At 35.5% G+C, this 23,525-nt stretch overlaps 2 protein-coding genes across 10 annotated transcripts in view; both read right to left on the bottom strand.

The window, feature by feature from the left end:
* LOC136027936 (palmitoyl-protein thioesterase 1-like) overlaps positions 1-4,304 on the bottom strand; it is a 35,177-nt gene extending 30,873 nt beyond the window's left edge. The window contains exon 1 of the mRNA XM_065705407.1: positions 4,141-4,304. Coding sequence (XP_065561479.1) covers positions 4,141-4,234 — 94 coding nt within the window. The 5' untranslated portion in view covers positions 4,235-4,304. The remainder of the gene's footprint in view (positions 1-4,140) is intronic.
* Positions 4,305-9,690: 5,386 nt separating this feature from the next.
* Positions 9,691-23,525, bottom strand: part of LOC136027935 (zinc finger protein 664-like) — a 79,039-nt gene continuing 65,204 nt past the window's right edge. For 8 of the 9 annotated variants that reach the window (XM_065705404.1, XM_065705403.1, XM_065705405.1 and 5 more), the window contains 4 exons: positions 20,325-20,487; positions 17,710-17,874; positions 13,879-14,040; positions 9,691-10,663 (listed from right to left, as the gene is read on the bottom strand). In XM_065705404.1, coding sequence (XP_065561476.1) covers positions 9,945-10,663; positions 13,879-14,040; positions 17,710-17,874; positions 20,325-20,394 — 1,116 coding nt within the window. In that variant the 5' untranslated portion in view covers positions 20,395-20,487 and the 3' untranslated portion in view covers positions 9,691-9,944. The remainder of the gene's footprint in view (positions 10,664-13,878; positions 14,041-17,709; positions 17,875-20,324; positions 20,488-23,525) is intronic. The other variant, XM_065705406.1, reaches the window with a different exon arrangement.

Here is a 23,525-nt window from a genome sequence, read left to right on the forward strand (position 1 = left end):
GTTGTCCCCAACCCTCCATTGCACTTGCTGGCTGAAGGGCCCAGAAACGGAGATCAGCACCACCGGTAGGGACTGTAAAGTCTAATGCCGTATTCTTTACTTTTACCTTAAGGATTTAACCATCACTGTTCTGGCTACTTCAAAGACTGTTGTGACTTTTAAGGACTACGCACATAGCAAAATGTGTCCTTGCATATCAAGGTATTAAATACATAATATATTGAACAAGCAAATTAAAGGACCTGTAAAAAAATAGCATTCAAAATCAGTAAAGGGTGTCTACACCCTTTACTGACCCTTTTCGGTTTTTTTTGTTTTTTTTAGTACCAACTGCAGATTAAGAAACTGCTACACATTATTCCGTATTTCAAATTAATTCAACATTGCGTTTAATTTAGCTTAACTTTAATTTTTTCCCCGTTGGTTAAGCCTTCCAGACGTGGAGTCAAAATATTCCAATTTGTATTATTGAAAGTTTGTTGCTATTTTTTCTACTGTTTTATTTAAATCGTACCGATTGTTTCTCTCTTTAATTCTCTGAGAAAATTTCTAGAAGCGTTCTAGAAGAAAGATTAACATTACCCCCGACTAATATACAAATTACCCCCGACTAAACTAGATAATAACCCCGACTAAAATAGACATTAACCTATACTAATATAGACATTACCTCCGACTAATATAGACAATACTCCTGACTAATATAGACATTAACCCCGACTAATATAGAAATTACTCCTGACTAATATAGAAATTACTCCCGACTAATATAGATATTACCCCCAACAGATATAGACATTATCCCTGACTAATATAGCCATTACTCCCGAGTAATATAGACATTACCCTCGACTAACATAGACATTGCTCCTGGCAGACCCAGAGGTGGGTCTTGGAGTATAGGTACGGTTACTCATAAAAGATTCACCCTTCGGACTTTCCAAATCCTTAGGATGTCATCCCCTGATAAGCAGAAATAATGACGAAACAAATTTCTTTTCGACCCAGTAACCTGACAAAAATTATCCATGGACAAATATTCAAATAATAATTTTTCCAAAGATTTTCTTTCTCAAAAATAATATGTCGTTTTTGCCTTTAATAATTGTTTAAATGTAATGTATGAGTGATTTTCACCTCTTACCAGGTACTTAAGTGTAATCTGTATCGTAAAAACTTCGGAACAAGATTTTACTTTTCACAAAATTTTAAGAATTTTTTTTAATTAATAATATTACCGTGTTTTTTTGCCTAAATTAATAAAATAGAACATATCGTTGGTCAAAAGCTCCTCATAAGCTACACATAAATAATAGCGAAGACCACACACCTTTCTATCTTACAAAACAGCAAAAAGTACAACAACGAGATATTCATCTAGGACAGTAAGATTTTTATCCTTAAATAAATATTTCGGCTCAAAATCAAAATACATTCCTCAGCTAAGCACATATAAAATAAAATTAGACTTACAGGGAAAAAGCGATCAGTAAAACTAAAATTCAAAATCAAAATAGTCCTGGAATTGATTCGTTAATATTTCTAAATAATAACCAAATACATTACATTTTTTTTAATATTATTAAATGCAAAATTATTATGACTTTCTGAAAGGAAAATCAGCATACTTCCAATCCACCTTCATTCGCTTTTTTTTGTTCAGTAATCATGGTTATAACGGCGATATTTCTTTTTTATGTTAAAAAAAAAACAGTGCTCAAAATAAAGGCCGTTTAAAATAAAATATAAATTATCTTCTGGTCTTTAGAAGGCCCTATCTCTCTTTGTGGTAGTTTATACTCTTTTTTAATCTGACTTCATTATTTCTTTTTTTCAACCAAAGTAAGGAGAAACATTAAAAGTTTAAATAAAAATAAATTATTACGTATATGAGAGGGTGACCCCTCGTCAAAACCTTACTCTTTACTTTTAAGTTCAAATTTTGTCTCAGTTCCTGAAGAATATCCTGAATCAAAAAGACCATCCTCTCCCCTCATATACGTAATAATTTCTGTTCTTTTTAATTTTTAATGTTGCTCCTTACTTTTGGTTGAAAAGCTTGTTTTTCTTGTTTAATTTCTGATCATTTTTAAGTAATGCTGGGAAGACCAGCTCCCTCTAAGGAAAATTTGCTTCCCCATGAAAAAAATGCTCTATGGAAAGATTCTCCCACGTAACTTCCTCTTCCCCCCTCAGAGAAATCTGCCCTGAAAGCGTCTGTATGCTTCCCAATAACCAATACTATATGTAAACGATGGGTAAACATAAATAATGCTGGGGATTCCGGCTCCACCTCAATGAAAATATCCCTTCCCCATGAAAAAGTCCTCCGTGGAACGGTCCTCCCACGTACCCCCTTCCACTAAAAAAGTAATTGAGTAGTTTTTGGGGGGGAAATGAGTGGGGGAGCGTGGCTAGCTGTCCTCCAATATTTCTGGTAGCTTAAAAAGGGGACAAGAACTTTTGATTTCCGATCAAACGAGCACTCTCCCGGTCTTCTACGATCACTGGTTCGACAAGATCACCCCTGAAAAAAAAAACAAAAACACATAAACATGCACCCGTGACCTTTCTGCTGGCAAAAAAAATATGTAGAATTCAACATTTTTGTACATAGCATCTTGAAACCTCTACAGTGGGGTTCTCTGGCATTCTATGTCCGATGGAGTTTTTGCATTAAGATTACTTGATGTTTTTGGGGTGTTTCCCCCTAATTCAAAAGTTGGGTAAATTTTCCCAGGCTTGTAATTTTTGATGGGTACCATTAAATCACATGAATTTTACATATTTTTAATAAACATCAAAGTTCAGTTCTTTTTATGTATCTATTTTTATCAATACTCTGTTTCTTAGAGTTTCAATTACTATTGAGCCGCATCGCTCCTTACTCACTGTTCGTTACGACAAACTGTTTGATTTCTGTTGGTATTGGGTTTGGGTTTCATTTATTTATTGATGATGATTTTCGGCAGTTTTATGCTTGAAAACTTATTTGACTTTATTTCTGCTAATCTTTGGCTTCATGAAGCTCTTTACTTTACCTTGAAAAACTTGTTTGTGGAAAAAAATTCTGAAGTTAGAAAAAAGAATCATACCATCCAATTCCTCTTTCCAAATGCAAATCAATTATGTTGCATTCTGCCCTAGTCACCTTCCCGTAATAGGGCCAGATATAGCCTAGGATGTATAAAAAAATTTAGGTCTCCTCATGTTTTTTAATTGACTGTTGTTGGCATAATGAAACAATTATTAATCATAAATAGCCACAAAAATAATGCAAAATTACAAGATCAGCAAAATTACCAGCATAGTGACCGTTAGATTTGACTAAGTGTTGAGGGGAGAACTGAATGTCGCCCTTTTGCTAAGCTAGAGCTTCGTTAAAAGCAGGAATGAAAACAGATAATTACCCAAGATTTACCAACTTCTGCCCCATAAGCTTCTTTGAAAACTAAGATGTTAGAGGCAGAGGAGGGGGGGGGCAATTAAAGAGGATTCAACCCCAGAAAATTAATAAATCTGATGTTTCCAAACGTATTGATGTAAGAATCTAATCATTAATAATGTTTGGCTCGCATTTGAACATGCATTCAATGTTACGGAGATTAGTACACTGTTAAATTGGGAATTGACATAGTATTTAGATTTGTGTCGCAGGACCGGACCTATATATACATAACCCTAATACCCTAATATAACCCTCTATATACATTAGATATTTAAAAAAATTATACCTAGATTGTAGTTTACGTGCGTAAAGTGGTTCATGTACATAGAGTAAAATCTCTCTAATATAGAACTATCCCAATTAAATTTAATAAATTTGACATGAATCTTACGTGCAACAATTTCCTATATTATAAAGTGTATATTATATAGCAATAAAAATATTAACAAAACTTCTCCAGCGAACTTAAAATAAATATATTTTTAATTAATTCGAATGGCTCGTAATTTATCCCTTTTCGTTAAAAACAATTTGCTTTAAGTTTCAAGATCTTTTTTGATCTTGTTAATGGTAACGCGAGGCCCTTTCAAATGCGGGGTTAAAAAAAAGGGCAAAATCTCTCTGTTTCACACTATATAAATTTTCCAGCTATTCATACACTTAATTAGAATATTTTGATTTCAAAATAGTACCTATGCCATGCCACATAACAATTGGAACAGGTGAAGTCTGAGATCCTTGAAAACATTGAAAAAGAACAAATAACTCTCCAAGAATAAAAAGCATGTCTTAAGGATTTAGACTGCAAGGATTGTCTGAAAAGTTTATAGGCTTCACGTGAAAGTGGCAGAACCTGTCAATAAAGATTGGGCAATGGGATTGCGCAACTTTCGACAGGTTCCCATCAATATTTTTACCTATTTTGGACAAGGAATTACTATATGGTAATTGCAGGAGTAATTTTATTTAAGAAGTCTAATGAAACTATATACATTCGAGCTGTTGTTAAATTTTTACTTTTCTAAGGCAACACACCAAAGCAATCCAAGATGAGTTAGATGTTGTGCCAAAGAACTCTGTACTGTATACACTATGGCTAATTTTTTTCTGAGTTCCATCGTCGCCAACCCAGCTTGGTAGACAATGAAGTTAACCAAATGGTGCTAGATTACCCTAAATGGTGCTAGATGACTCTAAATGGTGCTAGATGACCCTAAATGGTGCTAGATGACCCTAAATGTCGCTAGATGACCCTAAATGGTGCTAGATGACCCTAAATGGTGCTAGATGACCCTAAATGGTGCTAGATGACCAAGCACCAAATGGTGCTAGATTTAAGGTGAGAAAGATAGCAGAAGTGATGAGTATGTTCAAAGGACGTTCTTTCCACGTCTCGAATCAAGATTAACGCAAAAAAGATGTCTACGCGTTAAATGCCACGTATACTCACGTTAGACCAAAAAAGCTAAAAAAAGACCAAAAAAGCTGTTTTTGGTCTCGGAAAATGATGGGAAGTCTTGTCGTGGATAACCATGGAATCAAATTAACCTATAATCTCCAAAGAGGAGAAGTCATTACAGAAGAATGCTCTACCTCGTTAATTGACAAAACGAAGGGAAAAAATGACAAAAAGAAGAAAAAATTACATTTCACTAAAATAATAAGCCCTCTCATACCTAAGCTGTTGCCATGACTAAATCTTTGAATTATGGTCTGAACTGCTTGACCACTCTCCTGATTCACCAAATCTAGCCCTAAACATCTGTTCCTAAAAACTATACTTTTAGGAGATTTTTGCCAAAATGGTGGTTGTCACCTACGTAAAGAATTGTTTTGCAAAGAAAAGAAAAAAATAGTCCCATTTCGACGGGTGGTTAGGAGTATCATCGCAAAATATATATAGACTTGGAAGGAGATGATGTAAAAAAAACAAAGTAAATTTAAAGAAAAAAGCTTCATAAATATCATTCTTGGGCCGGAAATTTCAGTAATTTTTTTAATCGCTTTGCCCTAAATAGATGTTACTAAAAGCGAGATTTTCATTTAACTTTTTGCAGACAAAACACCAAATAAAACAGCCCCCTCAGGCTTTTTCCATTACTGCTAGCACTACCTACAGTCCTGTGCAGCACTAAATCCTCTCAGACCAAAAGAGCTGCGCAGACTCCTCTGCCTCAACTAAATCAAAACTTTACTCTTGAGTCCCTCCCATGAAGTTGCAATATCCTTTAATTGTATCATTTGGCCTCTTTCCCCACTATTCAAAGACAATCGGCTTTGTGTTTGGCCTCAAATGGATGGCTAAAACACACAACATTTATTAATTGTTCCATAAAATGTGGCCTAGTTATCTTAATGGCCATTCACACGGGGCAGAGTCGTAGTCAAACAGTTCGTGGTAATGAACCGTAGTGAGGAGCGACCCGACTCAATAGTAACCGAAACTGTAAAAAACGGAATTTTTATATCAATAGTCACATCAAAAGAATCGCATTTTAATGCTAATTTTGAAAATACAAGTTTCATCAAGTTTAGACTCACCAATCCTGATAAAATTTGCCTCATTTTAGAAAATAGGGGGAAGCACCTCTTAAAAGTAATAAAATCTTAACGGAAATCGCATTATCAGATTCAGCGTATCAGAAAACCCTCCATTAGAAGTTCCGAGCTCGTATCAACAAAAATGGGAAATTTTGCATCTCTTGCCACAAAACAGATCACGGATGCGAGTTTATTCGTTTGTTTTTGTTGTTTCATTTGTTTTTTCCCTAGGAGTGATCGTATCCACCCAGTGGTCCTAGAATGTCGCAAGAGGGCTCATTCTACCAGAAATTAAAAGCTCCTGTGCCCCTTTTTAAGTGACCAAAAAAAGGAGGGCACCTTGCCCCCTCCCACACTCATTTTTCCCAAAGTCACCGGATCACAATTCTGAGATAGCCATTTTATTCAACATAGTCGAAATACCTAATAACTATGTCTTTGGGGACGACTTACTCTCCCACAGTTCCCATGGGAGAGGCTGCAAGTTACAAACTTTGACCAGTGTTTACATTTAGTAATGGTTATTCGGAAGTAAACAGACGCTATCAGGGTTTTTTTTTGGTTGTGGGGGAGAGGTTGAGGGAAGGGGTTACGCCGGGGGGGGGGAGCTTTCCATGGGGGAAGAAAATTTCCATAAAGAGGGCGCAGGATTTTTTTTAACATTTTTTGAAAAAAACAATAAAGAAATAAATATGAAAAGGCTTTTTCAACTGAAAGTAAGGAGCAGAATTAAAACTTAAAACGAACAGAAATTATCACGCATATGAGGGGTTCACCTCTTCCTATTACCTCGCTCTTTACACTAAAGTAATTTATTAATTTCAACTATTTATTCTACGGCCTTTGTGATTCAGGGGTCATTCTTAAGGAATTGGGACAAAATTTAAGCTTTAGTGCAAAGAGTAAGGTACTGACGAGGGGTGAGCCCTCTCTTATCTATATCTATACACATAAAAATAAGTTGTTTGTTTGTGTGTTTGTACGCATATGACGTCATTATAAGTATATAAGGCTTTGTATATCACGTCATTATAAGTATATAAGGGGGCAATTCAATGAGAAATTTCAGTATAAATCCTACAATGGCATAAGAAAAAGCCGAGGAAGCTGCTCAAAGAGTTAATTCAAAGAGAAATTCTAGTATAAATCCTACAATGGCAGAAGAAACAGCCGAGGAAGCGGCTCAAAGAGATAATGCCAAAAGACTTACGGCTAAAAGAGAAAGTAACAAAAGAAAGCGTGCCGTAAAATCACAAGAACAACTTGAAAACAGGCTTGCGGCTCAAAGAGAAATTACAAAAAAAAAATCGTGCCAAGGAATCACAAGGACAACGTGAAAACAGGCTTGCGGCTCAAAGAGAAATTACCAAAAGAAAGCACTGAGGAATCACAAGAGCAACGTGAAAACAGGCTTGCGGCTCAAAGAGAAATTACCAAAAAAATCATGCAGAGGAATCACAAGAACAACGTGAAAAAAGGCTTGCGGCTCAAACAGATAATGCCAAAAGAAAGCGTGTCGAGGAATCATAAGAGCAACGTGAAAAGTATCTACTCTGGCATTCAGGTACAGCCCAGTCGATGATTATAGATTGAGTAGATGTGTTCAAATCGAGACTAATGCAGCAATAATAAATAATCATAACGGTACCACCATCGAAGTAGATAACCAGTGGGTTGTTCTATTCACCTTTAATATCAAAAACACTTAATTCACACATAAACGTTGAATGCTGTAACTCCGTAAAGGCAATCAAATACATATGTAAATACGTCAACAAAGGCAGTGACATGGCAGTTTTTGGCTTGCAGTCCGAAATCAGTAATATCGATGAAATCGTACAATATCAGGCTGGAAGATACATTAGCAGTAATGAAGCTGTTAGGCGAATTCTTTCATTTCCGATACATGAACGAAGTTCAGCTGTTGTTCACTTAGCGGGACATTTACAGAATAGTCAACATGTTTATTTTTCGGAATCCAACGTACAACAAAGAGCCCTGAATCCACCGGATACAACGTTAACTGCTTTCTTTTCGTTATGTCAAAATGATTATTTTGCTAAAAAACTGCTGCATACTGAAGTGCCTTCGTATTGCACGTAGAATGCTAAAAATAAATCATTAGATAAATGACGACCGGGACACTCAAAGAGAAATTACAGACCGGGACACAAATGACGACCGGGACACCGGGAATATAAATGAGGACCAGGACACAGGGACACAACTACAACGGGGACGCCAGGGGGCACAGGGGGATATATAAATGACGACGGGGACACAGGGAATATTCGATTAGCAATCACCATCAACAAAGCTCAAGGGTAATCATTAGAAAAATGCAGAATAGATCTGAATCCGGATTGTTTTTCCCATGGACAATTATATGTTGCATGTTCAAGAGTCGGTAAACCTGACAATCCATTTATATGCACAGACAATGGGACAGCGAAGAATGTTGTATATTCGCAAGTTTTACGTAGTTAAAAAATATATATATATATATATATTACGCGAAAAAAAAAGTTTTTTAACTGAAAGTAAGGAGCGATATTTAAACTTAAAACGAACAGAAATTACTCCGTATATGAAAGGGGCTGTTCCCTCCTCAGCACCCCGCTCTTTAAGCTAAAGTTTTTTTTACTGTTTAGAAAGTAGAGTTGAGAGAAAGAGTCAAACTTTAGCGTAAAGAGTGGGGCGTTGAGGAGGGAACAACTGAAATTGATGTAATTCTAAATTTTGAAAGATTCCTGTCAAATCTCTGGCCACAGATTTTTGATGTAATTCGTTAAAACCTAGTCTTCATTGCTTGTGAGTTGATCCAATTTTAATTGTTATTGCGCCTGGGACTGAAACTCAAAGACCCGTGTGAACAGAAAGTTTTGCCACGTTGTAGTCGGTGACTATGACTACGACTAAGCCCCGTGTAAATGGCCACTCACCCCCTCGGTATTAACCTCTTATACTCACCTATCTCAGTCTCTTGGTTTATGTGGTTCTGTTTCTTTCTGTCTTTCAGTATTTATTCGGTCATAACCAGCATAGCGTAAGCGAGATAAACTATAATATAGTTATATTATAAATATAAATTTTAGTTGGTGGTTTGGTTAGGTTAAGCTAGAAATTATTTAATATGAAGGGTTCTGGAGGGGGGGGGCTGATTTTCGAGATTATATGTAGTAGCTTCCATAATTTCGTAACCAAAGTGTTTTATTTTCATCATAACTTCCTGAGTGCAGTGGCTATTAGAGGTAAGTGGCCTACTGCCTTTTCTTTCATGACAACCGTAGAAAGTTAAATCCACATTATTCGTTCAAGTAGTTTTATGTATACACAAATTATCAGTCAAACTGGCTCCAATCCTTGTCTTCAGACATTTGTTCTGGAAAAAATTCCCATATTTTCCTTAGGTTTTTGAAACACCTACATTCCACAGCCATACTTGACCAAGGTCATTACCATGTCTTACCTATTCTAATAGTTCTTTTTGCGTGTTCGAAAGTCGGGTCAAGGCAAGCATTTCTTGTATACATCATCTTTGAAACAGTTTCGCACCTGAATAAAGTCTTTGGAGGTCATTCAAAAATATTGGTGTAGACAAGCATATCTTATCACATTTATTACAAACATGCAAATATGTATCACTGCTTCTCACAGGATGATGATGAAATTGATGAAGAAACTAAAGACAAGAAAAAACATTGAAAGAAACTAATTCGATGTATTACTAATTGATGGTGAGAATAATAACCACAAAACAATGAATATATAGCTGGTGTTACACAAATTTTCTAAACTACTATGTGCACTTTTTGATGCCTGTGAAAATTGCTAAAATCATAAGCTTTCTATACACACCACATATGAAAGGCTTTTCACCTTTAAACAGTCTTTAATGTGTATTAAAGCCGTAACTTTACAAAAAACACTTCTCATATACATAATGTTTATTTGGCTACTCATCAGTATGCACTCGTTGGTGGCTGTTCAAACTACTAAGTTGAGAAAAGCTTATTTTACATACATCGCATTTAAACGGCTTCTCACCTAAATGCACTCTTTGGTGTCGGTTCAAATTTGAAGAATGAGAAAAGGTCTTGTCACATACATTACACTTACATGGCTTCTCACCTGAATGCACTCTTTGGTGTAGGTTCAAATGTGGAGAATGGGAAAATTTCTTGTCACAAAACTTACACTTAAATGGTTTTTCACCCGTATGTATTCTTTGATGTGTTTTCAAATTTGCAGCAAGAGAAAACGTCTGGTCACATACATCGCATTTAAACAGTTTCTCACCGGTATGAACTCTTTGGTGCCTGTTCAAATTGCCCTGTTCAGAAAAGCGTTTTTTACATACATCGCATTTAAAAGGCTTTTCTCCTGAATGTACCCTTTGGTGCTGTTTCAAATGCTGCTTTCGAAAAAATATCTTGTCACATATCTCACAGTTAAATGATTTTTTCTCTTTATGAGTTCTTTGATATCTTCCCAATTTTCTATTCTTGTCACTTTGCATGCAACTTTTCAAACCAGCTTTCTGATTTCCTAAGCTTTTTCCTTCAGATTCCAATGCACATTCGTTTGAGAAACCACTCGTAGAGGGATTCTTTGAAACATATAGTGACGTAATTCCTTGCAAGTGAATTCCAGACACGTGTGGTGAAAAGTGACCTAAAATATAAAAGTCGATAGAGTAAAAAAACGAATAAAACAAAAAATCAAAACTAAAAAAAAAAACAAAAAAACGCACCTTTCAACATGTTTCAAAAGTCACAGAAGAAAACAAACCCACATAAAACAAAATTTCATACCTTAAAAAACCGAAAACAAAAAATTAATCTTTCAATATGTTTTAGAAGTCTACAGATAAAACAGTATATCTTTCAATATCTTTTGACGATTAATTTTATTTTCAATTCCTCTTCTCTCCCTCGTGGTAATACTAATATCAGCTTTTAAAATTAATTATTCTAATGCAATGAAAAATGCTGATGACTGCTAGTTTTTAATTGTTTTCAAAATTAGAATTGTGGCAAAGAGTCAAACTTTAGCGTAAAGAGCGAGGGATTGCGGAGGGGAAAACCCATTTCATATATGGAGTAATTTCTGTTCGTTTTAAGTTTTAATGTCGCTCCTTACTTTTAGTTAAAAAAAATGAGTTTTTTTTATTTAGTTTCTGAACGTTTTTGAATTAATACATGTTTTGATTTTGGCTCTCAGCATATAAATTATTAAAATAAAATTTGCATACTAATTCTTTTTTTGGCTAAATGGCTTTCTCTTAATTTTGATCAGACGATTTTGAGAAATAAGGGATGAGGAAGGAGGCGTAGTTGCCCTCCAATTTTTCGGTTACTTAAAAAGATAACTAGAACTTTTAATTTTTTACGAACGCTTTTATTAGTAAAAAATATACGTAACTTAAGAATTGACTTACGTAACAAACTTTTATATTCTTATATTTTTATTATGTATATGAGGGGGTTTGTCCCCTCATTAATACCTCGCTCTTTGTACTAAATCTTAAGTTTTGTCCCAATTCTTTAAGAATGACCCCTGAATCAGAAAGGCCGTAGAATAAGTAGTTGAAATTACTAAAAATACTTAAGCATAAAGACCGATGTATTTATCTCCTCCTAAATACCTCGCTCTTTATGCTAAAGTATTTTTAGAACCCCTCATATGCTTAATAATCTCTGTTCGTTTTAAGTTTTAATGCTACTCCTTACTTTCAATTGAAAAAACTTTTTCATGTTTATTTTTTCATTGTTTTTTATAGTAATGCTAGAAAATCCTGCGCCCTTTTCATTGAGTTTCTCTTCCCCCATCACATATTCCTCCAAGGAAAGATCCTCCCACATAGCCTCCTTCCCTCAACACAACCCCCCAAACCAAAAGAATCCCCCTGAAAACGTCTGTACACTTCCCAATAACCATTACTATATGTAAACACTGGTTAAAGTTTGTAACTTGCAGCCCATTCCCCAGGGACTGTGGGGGAGTAAGTCATCCCCAAATACATAGTTATTATGGTTTTCGACTATGCGGAACAAAATGGCTATCTCAAAATTTTGATCCGTTGACTTTGTGGAAAAAATGAGCGTGGGAGGGGGCCTAGGTGCCCTCCAATTTTTTGGTCACTTAAAAAGGGCACTAGAACGTTCTATTTCCATTAGAATGAGCCCTCTTGCGACATTCTAGGACCACTTGGTCAATACGATGACCCCTGGGAAAAAACAACAACAAAAAACAAACAAATAAACACGCACCCGTGATCTGTCTTCTGGCAAAAAATACGAAATTCCACATTTTTGTAGATAGGAGCTTGAAATTTTTGCTATAGGTTCTCTGATACGCTGAATGCGATGGTGTGATTTTCGTTAAGATTCTATGACTTTTAGGGGGTGTTTCCCTCTATTTTCCAAAATAAGGTAAATTTCCTCAGGCTCGTAACTTTTGATGACAAAGACTAAATTTGATGAAACTTATATAGTTAAAATCAGTATGAAAATCCACTTCTTTTGATGTATCTTTTAGCATCAAAGTTCCAATTTTTAGAGTTTTGTTTACTATTGAGCCGGGTCGCTCCTTACTACAGTTCGTTACCACGAACTGTTTGATTACTAACAGCAACACTTCTACTACAACTGTCAACGTCTCCTGATCTCATACATGGCCTCCTTGTACCACCTCTCCCTTTCAGGAGCCCTGAATATGTTTGAAAGTTAGATCTCTTAATTGTGTATGCATATAACGTAATGAGGCTCCCTTTTTGTAATTATATTTATCATTAGGAAAAGTATACTAAACTGCAATTTAAAGAATTTTTTTTCAAAAAAGAAGCCATACAAAGATGTGAAATAAAATAACTGGAAAGGCCAAAAACAGCATATTTCTTCAGCCGCATCTCTTCTCCATCCAAAAGAGCAAAAAATTCTGTCCAAGAACTGAATCTAGATCAATTCTTTGTTCAATGATTTCAGTTAGAATGAATTTTTGAATCGTGTACTATTATATTAAAAAGTTTACAAGCTGTACCTCAACAATCCTCGTCGTTTTATCATTATAGTTCTGTGTTTTATCAGATCATTATAGTATGCTTTATCATAGATATCTCAAAATTTCTATCGGATGATTTCAAGGGAAAAGTGGTGGGGAAAGGTGCTTAGTCGTCCTCCAATCTTTTTAGGTCATTTAAAAAAGGGCATTAGAACTTTTAATTTCCATTTGAATGAGGCCACTCACAATATTCTATGACCATTGGATCGATACGATCACCCCTGGGAAAAGAACACAAACAAAAAATAAACAAATAAACACGCATCTGTGATCTTTCTTCTGGTAAAAAATACAAAATTTCACATTTTTGCAGATAGAACTCCTCACCTACAGGTGAGGAACCCACAACAACAGGGTTCCTGATACGCTGAATCTGATGGTGAGATTTTGATTAGGAGTCTATGACTTTTTGAGGGTGTTTTTCCATTTTTTTGAAATTATCGAAACAATTTTCAGGCTCGTAAGCTTTAATGGGAAAAACTAAACTTAATGAAACTTATATATTTGAAATCAGTAAAAAATCGGATTCTTTTGATGTATTTGTTGAGATCGAAATTCCGTTTTAAGAGTTTTGGTTACGATTGAGCCGGGTCGCTCCCTACCCTTCGGTCGTATATGTTGTTTGATAATAAAACTTAACAAACCACTGTCAGGTAAAAATTAAAAAATTTTCATGAAAGACTTCAAAAATAGTTAAACAAAAATCTGAACATTGACTTAAGATAAAACAAAAGTTCCATCTTAAGATTAAGCCCCTTTGTCCTAATTTTGTCCAAAATATTATCAAATACATTTCAATCACCAAAAACACAATGTTTTAGATCTACCTTCACTGTTAGAACATTTGGATTCCTGGGTGTCGTGTTCAAATTTACAAGGTCCTGAAATGCCAGATAAATCAAGCGAAGGCACATCTTCAGGTTTTGGTGACAAAACATGGTTTGGATAATGAAAGGGCTTCTCGCTGTCACGTGTTAAATCATCTTCAACTTCAAAAACAAAATTTAAATAAAACAGACAAAGAAAAATTAACAGTAAAGCTTACTAAGTAAATCTGAAAAATCTGACTTTTTATTTTTAGTTACGTGTAAAAATGTAAAAAAAGAAGATATTATATGAATACATAAAATCAGCAGATATGCAGGTTTTTTTTCACAAATTGTTTTCAAAACTATACTTTTTATAAAGCAAAAGAAAACCAGGAACATTAAAAGAAATTCACTAACATAGAAAAGTGAAGCCTGAAATTATGGAGGGAAAAGTAATCTGATGGCAAATAGCCACACCACCCCACCCCCCAAGCGAACCTTCTTTTTTTCCAAATTTGTCCGATAAAATTTTTGACATATTCATGGTTTCCAAAATAGACCAATGATATTATATTAAAAACTCCGTCGTTTACACAGCCCCCTCCCCGAAACCTGGCTCATAGACCATAAGGCAATTTTTTTTAATTATTCGATTCTAAATTGCTACCAGAAGTTAAAAGTTTCAGTTTTGGGAGTTCTGTTGGGGTCTCTTCTTGAAAAGATGTTTCATTCAAGTCAAGTAAATGTTTTGAAATTCGTGGTATTCCAAGCTTCTTGTATCTTTACTTTAGCTATTCCCGGTGCTTCTGCACAGTAACCAAGCCAATGCCTCTTTTATTTCACTTCTTTACCATCTTCCACAAAGCACTTTTGTGAAGTAACTATGCCAAGTTCTTCGTTAATTGCCTTTCTCGTCTTTCAAAATATTTGACAACCTAATTTGACGGAGCACTTTTATTTTTGTATCTTTGCTTTAGCTTTTTTCTGTGCTTCTGTTGAGTAACCAAGTCAATGCCTCTTTTATTTCACTTCTTTACCATCTTCCACAAAGCACTTTTGTGAAGTAACTATGCCAAGTTCTTCGTTAATTGCCTTTCTCGTCTTTCAAAATATTTGACCACAACCTAATTTGACGTAGCACTCCTATTTTTGTATCTTTGCTTTAGCTTTTTTCTGTGCTTCTGCAGAGTAACCAAGTCAATGCCTCTTTTATTTCGCTGCTTTACCATCTTCCACAAAGTACTTTTGTGAAGTAACTATGCCAAGTTCTTCGTTAATTGCCTTTCTCGTCTTTCAAAATCTTTTACCACAACCTAATTTGATGGAGCACTCCTATTTTTGTATCTTTGCTTTAGCTTTTTTCTGTGCTTCTGCAGAGTAACCAAGTCAATGCCTCTTTTATTTCACTTCTTTACCATCTTCCACAAAGCACTTTTGTGAAGTAACTATGCCAAGTTCTTCGTTAATCGACTTTCTCGTTTTTCAAAATCTTTGACCCTAATTTAATTTGACGGAGCACTCCTAATTGCATAATATGTTGAAACATTCACTTGTGATGTCAGTCAAGACAAGTTGAGACGTTGACCGCATTTATGCACGCCTATTCAAATTAAGTATAAAACAGTTCAGGAGCTTCTAATATAAAACTGATGGTAAAAACTTCTAGTGGAGACAAATAAAATGATGAAAATATCTTTTTTGAATTAATTAGAGAAAATTAACAGTAAATTTGTTCCTTTCAAAATCCTCTACAAGTATGTATTAAAATTATTAGAATTCTATGTACCATTTTCTTAGACAGGTTGAAATAGAATTTGCACAAAAAAGCCCAATTTAGAAAACCCAGACAAGAAAAATTTTTAAAATAGCAAACTCAGATCATGTTGCTGAATAAGGGAAATTGATAGAAACCAAAATGGATGTCTTTAAGCGTCTGTTGTCGCCAGAAAGGCTCTGACTCTTCTATGACTTTTAGAGGGTGTTTATCCTTTTTTTCAAAAATTAGTAAATTTTCTCAGGCTCGTAACCTTTGATGGATAAGAGTAAACTTAATGAATCATATATATTTGAAATCAGCATAAAAATTTGATTCTTTTGATGTATCTATTGGTGTCAAAATTACATTTCTTAGAATTTTGGTGACAAGGTTAGACAGAAGAGTTTAGCTTCTAGGCAGTTCAGATCATAGCAGCCAATTTTCTTTTTATTTAAAGTAAACTTCAAATCAATATAATAGACAGATTTACCCCTTGTTTTTAAAAAGATATATACACTACAAATACGAACTGTATGATATATATAGAGATATGAGCAACAATAAAACCTAAAAAGAACATAAATCATTACGTATATGAAGGGGGTTACCTCCTCCTCAAAACCCCCCTCTTTATGCTGATGTTTTTAGTACTTTTCAAAAAAAACCTTCTTATTATTCCAATTAAACGAACATAGTGTCTCAGAAGTCATTCTTAAAAAATTGGGATAAAATTTAAACTTTAGCGTACAGTACAAAGAGCAAGGTGTTGAGCAGGAGGCAGGCCCCTTCATACATTCTTAGTACTTAATATATACTTAACAACTTCTGCTCGTTTTAAGTTTTAACTTTGCTCCTTACTTCCAGTTGAAAAAAAACAACCCAGTTCTTAAATTTAATTTCTGATGGTTTTTTAATTAATCCCAGGAAATCTGGCCCCACTTCCATGGAGAAATACCCTCTTAGTGGATATATTCTCTAGAAGATTCAATCCCGCTGAAAATTTACCAACGCAATTACCCTTAGCAATTCCAAGCGTAAAATTGAGACGAAAAAGAGAAAGCAAGAAATAAAAAGAAATTGAATAGATAATCTGGCGAATTCCCCCAGAGTATAATTTTCTTTAACAAGTTCAACCCATGAAAACTTCCCTCCCACGGAAAGTTTCCCGTGAAAAAAAAAACAGCAGGAAATTCGCCTTTCCATCCTATAATGTATGTATTCCTACGAATAACAAATACTATGGGTAAACAATGGCCAATTTTTATAGCTTCAAGACCTTTCAAATGAGGCTGTGGGGGGTCATGTTACATCCAAAGGCATATTTACTGGACCTTTCAACTAGACGAATAAAATGGCCATCTACAAATTTTTTTCGGACAATTTTGGGGAAAATGAGATGGGGAGGGGGCCTAATTGCCCACCAATCTTTTTGGTCACTTAAAAAAGGGCACTAGAACGTTTAATTTCCGTTTGAATAAGCCATTTCGCGAAATTCTAGGACAACTGGGTCAAAAAAGATCACACCTGAAAAAAAAACACAAATAACAAACAAATAAACAAGCATCCGTGATCTTTCTTCTGGAAAAAAATTTAAAATTCCACATGTTTGCAGATAGAAGCTTTAAATCTCAACGTTGAGGTTCTCTGATACGCTAACTCTGATGGTGTGATTTTCATTAAGATTTTATGACTTTTAGGGAGCGTTTCACCCATTTCTCGAAAATAAGGAAAATTTTCTTATGCTAGTAGCCTTACTTAATGAAACATATAATGAATATATTTGAATCAGCATAAAAATTTAATCTTTTTGATGTATCTATTGGTATCAAATATCCGTTTTTAGAGTTTCAGTTACTATTGAGCTGGGTCACCCCTTACTTACAGTTCGTTACCACGAACTGTTTAATATTGAAACCTACCAAACAACTTTCAAGTGAAAATTCAAAAATTATCATGAGAGACTACAAAAACACCTGCACATAGGAATAAGATACAAAAAAAAGTTCCGTCTTAAGATTAAGTCCCTTTGTCCTATTTTTGTCCAATAAAATATTATCTAACATATATAAAAAAAAACAATATTTCCGATGTACCTTCATTGTTAGAAGATTTGGATTCCTGGGTGTCGTATTCAAATTTACATGGTCCTGATATGCTAGGTAAATTGAACAAAGGAACATCTTCACGTTTTGGTGACAAAAGATGATTTGGAAAATGAAAGAGCTTCTCGCTGTCAACTGGTGAAACATCTTCAACTTCTAAAAAAAATTTTTAACTAAACAGACACGCGTAAAAATGTAAGTGAAAGTTCTTAAGCCGAACTGGCCAGACATGACAGTAAACAATCAAGAGATATAAAACTCCACAAAAAGAAAACTTAACACGAGACGACGGCCAGTAGAATTAAAAGACTAAAACAACGCGGATATTTCGCCTGTATAAAACAAGGCGTCTTCAGCACAAGATAGAAAATTAAAAGAAAACTAATCTAAAAACCACCACCAAATATAATAAATACAATTGTCGCTACTTATCCACGTAGGGAAAAGCAGCTATGCGAGTTTCTTCAATGAGAATCAAAGAGCAACTGAGGAAAAATTTATGAAAATTGAAACTTAGTTAATTATTCTGTTGCGAAATAATCCTCTTGTAAGCTAACATTGAAGCAACTCTTTTTGGTCTAGTGGGTAATCTTGTCCCCTGGTGATTGTGTAAAATTTTAATTCCCCCATCGACTATTGGTTCATTTTTTAAAAGAATATCATAAATTGGGTCAATATTTAAATTCCCTGTGTCTCTATTTATTGAAATATTAGCAAATATATGTTTTTTTTATTTCTATAGCCTCCCTCGCCCACTGAGAAAAACCTCTATCATTAGAAATAGCTGTAGCCTCATCAAATTGTATAAAATGTTCAGGATAAAAGAATGTGTGTTCAGCTAGAGCCGAAACAAAAGTTTCGGGAGGCTTTTTTAGTTGTAGGGTTTTTTCTATTGAGTTGCGATGCTCAATAAATCTTTCAGTAAATTGTGGGTGAGTTCTACCAATATAAAACTTTCCACAGGAACAAGGAATTTTATATACCCCACTAACTAAATCTCCCCGGGTTAAATCCTTCCCAAAATTAAGAAAACTACCTAATGGTCTCACTGATTGGAAACAAATATCAATGTTATGTTTACCCAAAATTCTTTTAAGCATATCCCCCAAAGTAGGTACATAAGGTAAAGAAATGAAACGTTTCGGTAAGTTTAATTCTGTGCACTGTGAAACCCCAATAACCCTACTGTTGTGTTTAATGCGTCTATTTTTTTCATTTTATCAATGAATTTAATCGGGTAGCTATTACAAAATAAAAAATCCCTCAAATATAACAATTCAGAACCTAAAAACTCCCAGGAACAAATTCTGAAAGCTCTATCCACCAGTGCAATCACAACCCCTCGTTTCACTGAGATAGGGTGGCAAGAGTGAAAGTTCAAATACCTATCACTGTGGGTAGGCTTTCTATAAACTGAAAAAAGTAAATGGAACTCACTTTTGATCAATAAGATATCCAGAAAAGGTAGTTTCTGAGGTAGATATCCAGAAAAGGAAATGGAAATTTTTAGATCTCTTTTTGAGAATCAAAAGGGACTGAGGGGCAACCAGCCATCCTGCCTTCTTTACCTCCAATCAATCCGATCAAATTTTTGAGACAGCCATTTTGTTAAAATAAGTCAAAAGATTGGTTAAAAAACTTCAGGGTCAACACAAAAATCCAGAGCCCTGGGGCAAGTGTTGTATGTCATGTTCAGGGGAAATATAAGGTTCTTCTGCGAGGATTTTGAAAATATTTCAAAGATAAGGTAAGCCGAACCCACTCCACTACTCAAAACACTTGTGAATGATATTTTATTCCAAAACTAAAGGGAGCTGACACCTGGACTTCTCTGCATGGCCAACCCCCCTTCCACCAACAAAACTTATTAACGATATTATATTCCAAAAATTATGGCAACTCACCCCTGGCCCTGCAAGATCCGATACCCCCCTCTCTCCCCCAAAAAACAACTTATTAAAATATTTAATTCCAAGACTTATGGGAAGATACCCGTCCTCCCCCAAAATGTTATCAGATAAGTCATGGAAACTGCCCCTGGCTTCCCCCCTTCCTCTCTGGTCAACTTGTTCAGGTTAACTGAATGAACAAAAAAATAGTATTTTAAAGCTGAACAATCACAAAAAAATAGACAATTAAAACCAAAAAAAAATACCAATTAATCGAGATTTTATGCATTAGTTCCCATAATATAAAATACAAAATATAGTCTCCCAAAGTTTAGAAGCTGAATTCAAATAACTTTATTCATCCCTTACAAGTATTATGATTAGATATTCCCATCTGAATACCCATAACTAACCCTGCTTTAGCGAAAATATTTAATTCATCATACCATCACAGAGAAAGAATGACAGAAAATTTCTCTACCGGATGATTAATTGTCTCACCGAAGTTAAAAATTAACGCTTATAAATTGAATTTAAAGGCGTTTTGCGTCAAAAAGAAGCCATTTTATCACCCATAAGCTATTAATCGTTAGATTAAGAACATTTTTTTTTCTAGGACCACATAATAAGCAAGGAGGAAAAAAAGGGAATAATTATTATGTAGATCAAAGTAGGTTTTCTTTTATTCTGACACAAAAAATTAGCTGTACAACTTACCGTTTTTAATGAAAGAATCCTGAGAAACTGTGATAGGATCGGTCATTTTCAGAATTTGTGGCAAATCCATGAAAAATCTTGGAACAGAGTTAAATGCAAATTATGAGAAGTATAGTACTATCATCGAAACTTGCATACAACACAAATTTTAGTCAGGAGATTCCTAAAATACAAAAGATATTAGGATTGATGACAAATAATGACTTTTAACCACCACAGAGCAGATTTTAGGTTAATACAGTTGAAAAAAAAACCGACTCCACTCCTTCAGCAGTCTAAGCCATTACATTTTTTTTTTTAAGGGTGCTTATATTCAAAAGCTGTCTTTTTGATAAAATTACATAAAAAAAACAAGAGCTAAGAGCTCATATGGCACTTGTGACGAGGCGAGAAGAGCTAAGAGCCAAGAGATCATATGGTATGAGCTCTAACAAAATTCTATGAATCAATAGATTGATTTAAAAAGGAAAATAAGAGGCTTGATGCCGGTCAAGATTTAAAATAAGAGCTCTGAGTCACAAAGTCCTTCTAAATATCAAAATTCATTAAGATCCGATCACCCACTCGTAAGTTATAAATACCTAATTTTTTCTAATTTTTCCTCTCCCTTTTGCCCCCCCAGATGCTCGAATCTGGGAAAATGGCTTTATCAAGTCAAATTGTGCAGCTCCCTGACACGCCTACCAATAGCCCTAGCACGTCCAGAAGCACCGAACTCGCCAAATCACTGAACCCCTCCCCCCAACTCCCCCAAAGAGAGCGAATCCAGTACGATTCTGTCAATCACGTATCAAGGACATTTGTTTATTCTATCTACCAAGCTTCATCCCGATTTATACATTCCAAGTGTTTTTCCAAGATTTCCCCCTCCAAATCCCCACAATGTCAAAAGATCTGGTCGGGATTTGAAATAAGAGCTCTGAGACATGAATTCCTTCTAAAAATCAAATTTCATTACGATCTGATCATCTATTCGTAAGATATAAATACTCGAATTTTCATGTTTTCCAAGAATTCCGGTTCCCCCCTCCAACTCCCCCGAATGTCAAAGGATCTGGTCGGAATTTGAAATTAGAACTTTAAAGCACACGATCCTTCTAAATATCAAATTTCATTAAGATCTGGTCACCCTTTCGTAAGTTACAAATACCTCAATTTTCAAAATTACCCCCCCCCCCCCAATTCCACCAAAGAGAGCAGGTCCGGTCCAGTTATGTCAGTCACGTATCTTAGACAGGTTTCTATTCTTCCCATCCAGTTTCATCCTGATCTCACCGCTTTAAGTATTTTCTAAGATTTCCGGTCCCCCCAACTGCCCCCCCCCCCCAATTATGCTTGATCCGGTTGAGATTTAAAATAAGATATCGGAGTTACAAGGTCCTTCTAAATATGAAGCTTCATGAAGATCCGATCACACCTTCGTAAGTTAAAAATATGTCATTTTTCTTATTTTTCAGAATTACTCCCCCCCCCCGCAATTGAGCGGATCCGTTCCAATTATGTAAATTACGTATGCAAGACTTCTGCTTATTTTTCCAACGAAGTTTCATCCCAATCCCTCCAATCTAAGCGTTTCCCATCATTTTAGGTCCCCCCGCCCCAAACTTTCCCCAATGTCACCAGATCCGGTCAGGATTTAAAATAAGAGCTTTGAGACACGATATCCTTCTAAAAATCAAATTTCATGGAGATCCAATCACCCGTTCGTAAGTTAAAAATACCTCATTTTTTTTTATTTTTCGGAATTAACCCCCCCCCCAACTACCCCAAAGAGAGCGGATCCGTTCTGGTTATGTCAATCATGTATCTAGGAATCGTGTTTTTTTCCACCAAGTTTCATCCCGATCCCTCCACTCTAAGTGTTTTCCAATTTTTAGTTTTCTCCCTCCAAACTCCCCCCCCCCCCCAATGTCACCAGATCCGGTCGGGTTTAAAATAAGAGCTCTGAGCCACGATATCCTTCTAAATATCAAATTTCATTGAGATCCGATCACCCGTTCGTAAGTTAAAAATACCTCATTTTTTTATTTTTCAGAAATACCCCCCCCCCCCCCCCCCAACTACCCAAAAGAGAGCAGATCCGTTCCGTTTATGTCAATCATCTATCTAGGACTTGTGTTTATTTTTCCCACCATGTTTCATCCCGATCCCTCCACTCTAAGTGTTTTCCAAGTTTTAGATTTCCCCCTCCCAACTCCCCGCCCCCATCACCAGATCCGGTCGGGATTTAAAATAAGAGCTCTAAGACACAGATATCCCTCTAAACATCAAATTTCATTGAGATCCGATCACCCGTTCGTAAGTTGAAAATACCTCATTTTTCTAATTTTTAAGACTTACTCCCCCCCCAACTACCCCAAAGAGAGCAAATCAGTTCCGATTATGTCAATCATGTATCTGGGACTTGCGCTTATTTTTTCCATCAAGTTTCATCCCGATCCCTCTACTCTAAGTGTTTTCCAAGATTTTAGGTTTCCCCCCTCCAACTCCCCCCAATGTCATCAGACCCAGTCGGGATTTAAAATAAGAGCTCTGAGACACAATATCATTCCAAACATCAAATTTCATTAGATCCAATCACCCGCTCATAAGTTAAAAATACTTCATTTTTTCTATTTCTCCGAATTAACCGGCCCCTACTCCCCCCCAGATAGTCAAATCGGGAAAACGACTATTTCTAATTTAGTCTGGTCCAGTCCCTGATACGCTTGCCAAATTTCATCGTCCTAGCTTACCTGGAAGTGCCTAAAGTAGCAAAACCGGGACTTTAGGTTTTCCCCCTCCAACTCCCCCCAATGTCATCAGATCCGGTGGGGATTTAAAATAAGAGCTTTGAGACACAATATCATTGCAAACATCAAATTTCATTAAGATCCAATTACCTGCTGATAAGTTAAAAATACTTCATTTTTTCTATTTTTTTGCGAATTAACCGGGCCCCCACTCCCCCCCCCAGATGGTCAAATCGGGAAAACGACTATTTCTAATTTAATCTGGTCCAGTCCCTGATACGCTTGCCAAATTTCATCGTCCTAGCTTACCTGGAAGTGCCTAAAGTAGCAAAACCGGGACCGACAGACAGACCAACAGACCGACGGAATTGGCGATTGCTATATGTCACTTGGTTAATACCAAGTGCCATAACTAGTTTTTCTAACTGAAAGTAAGAAGCGACATTAAAACTTAAAACGAACAGAAATT

The sequence above is a fragment of the Artemia franciscana genome, chromosome 6 (assembly GCF_032884065.1).
Source record: "Artemia franciscana chromosome 6, ASM3288406v1, whole genome shotgun sequence".
NCBI lineage: Eukaryota > Metazoa > Arthropoda > Branchiopoda > Anostraca > Artemiidae > Artemia > Artemia franciscana.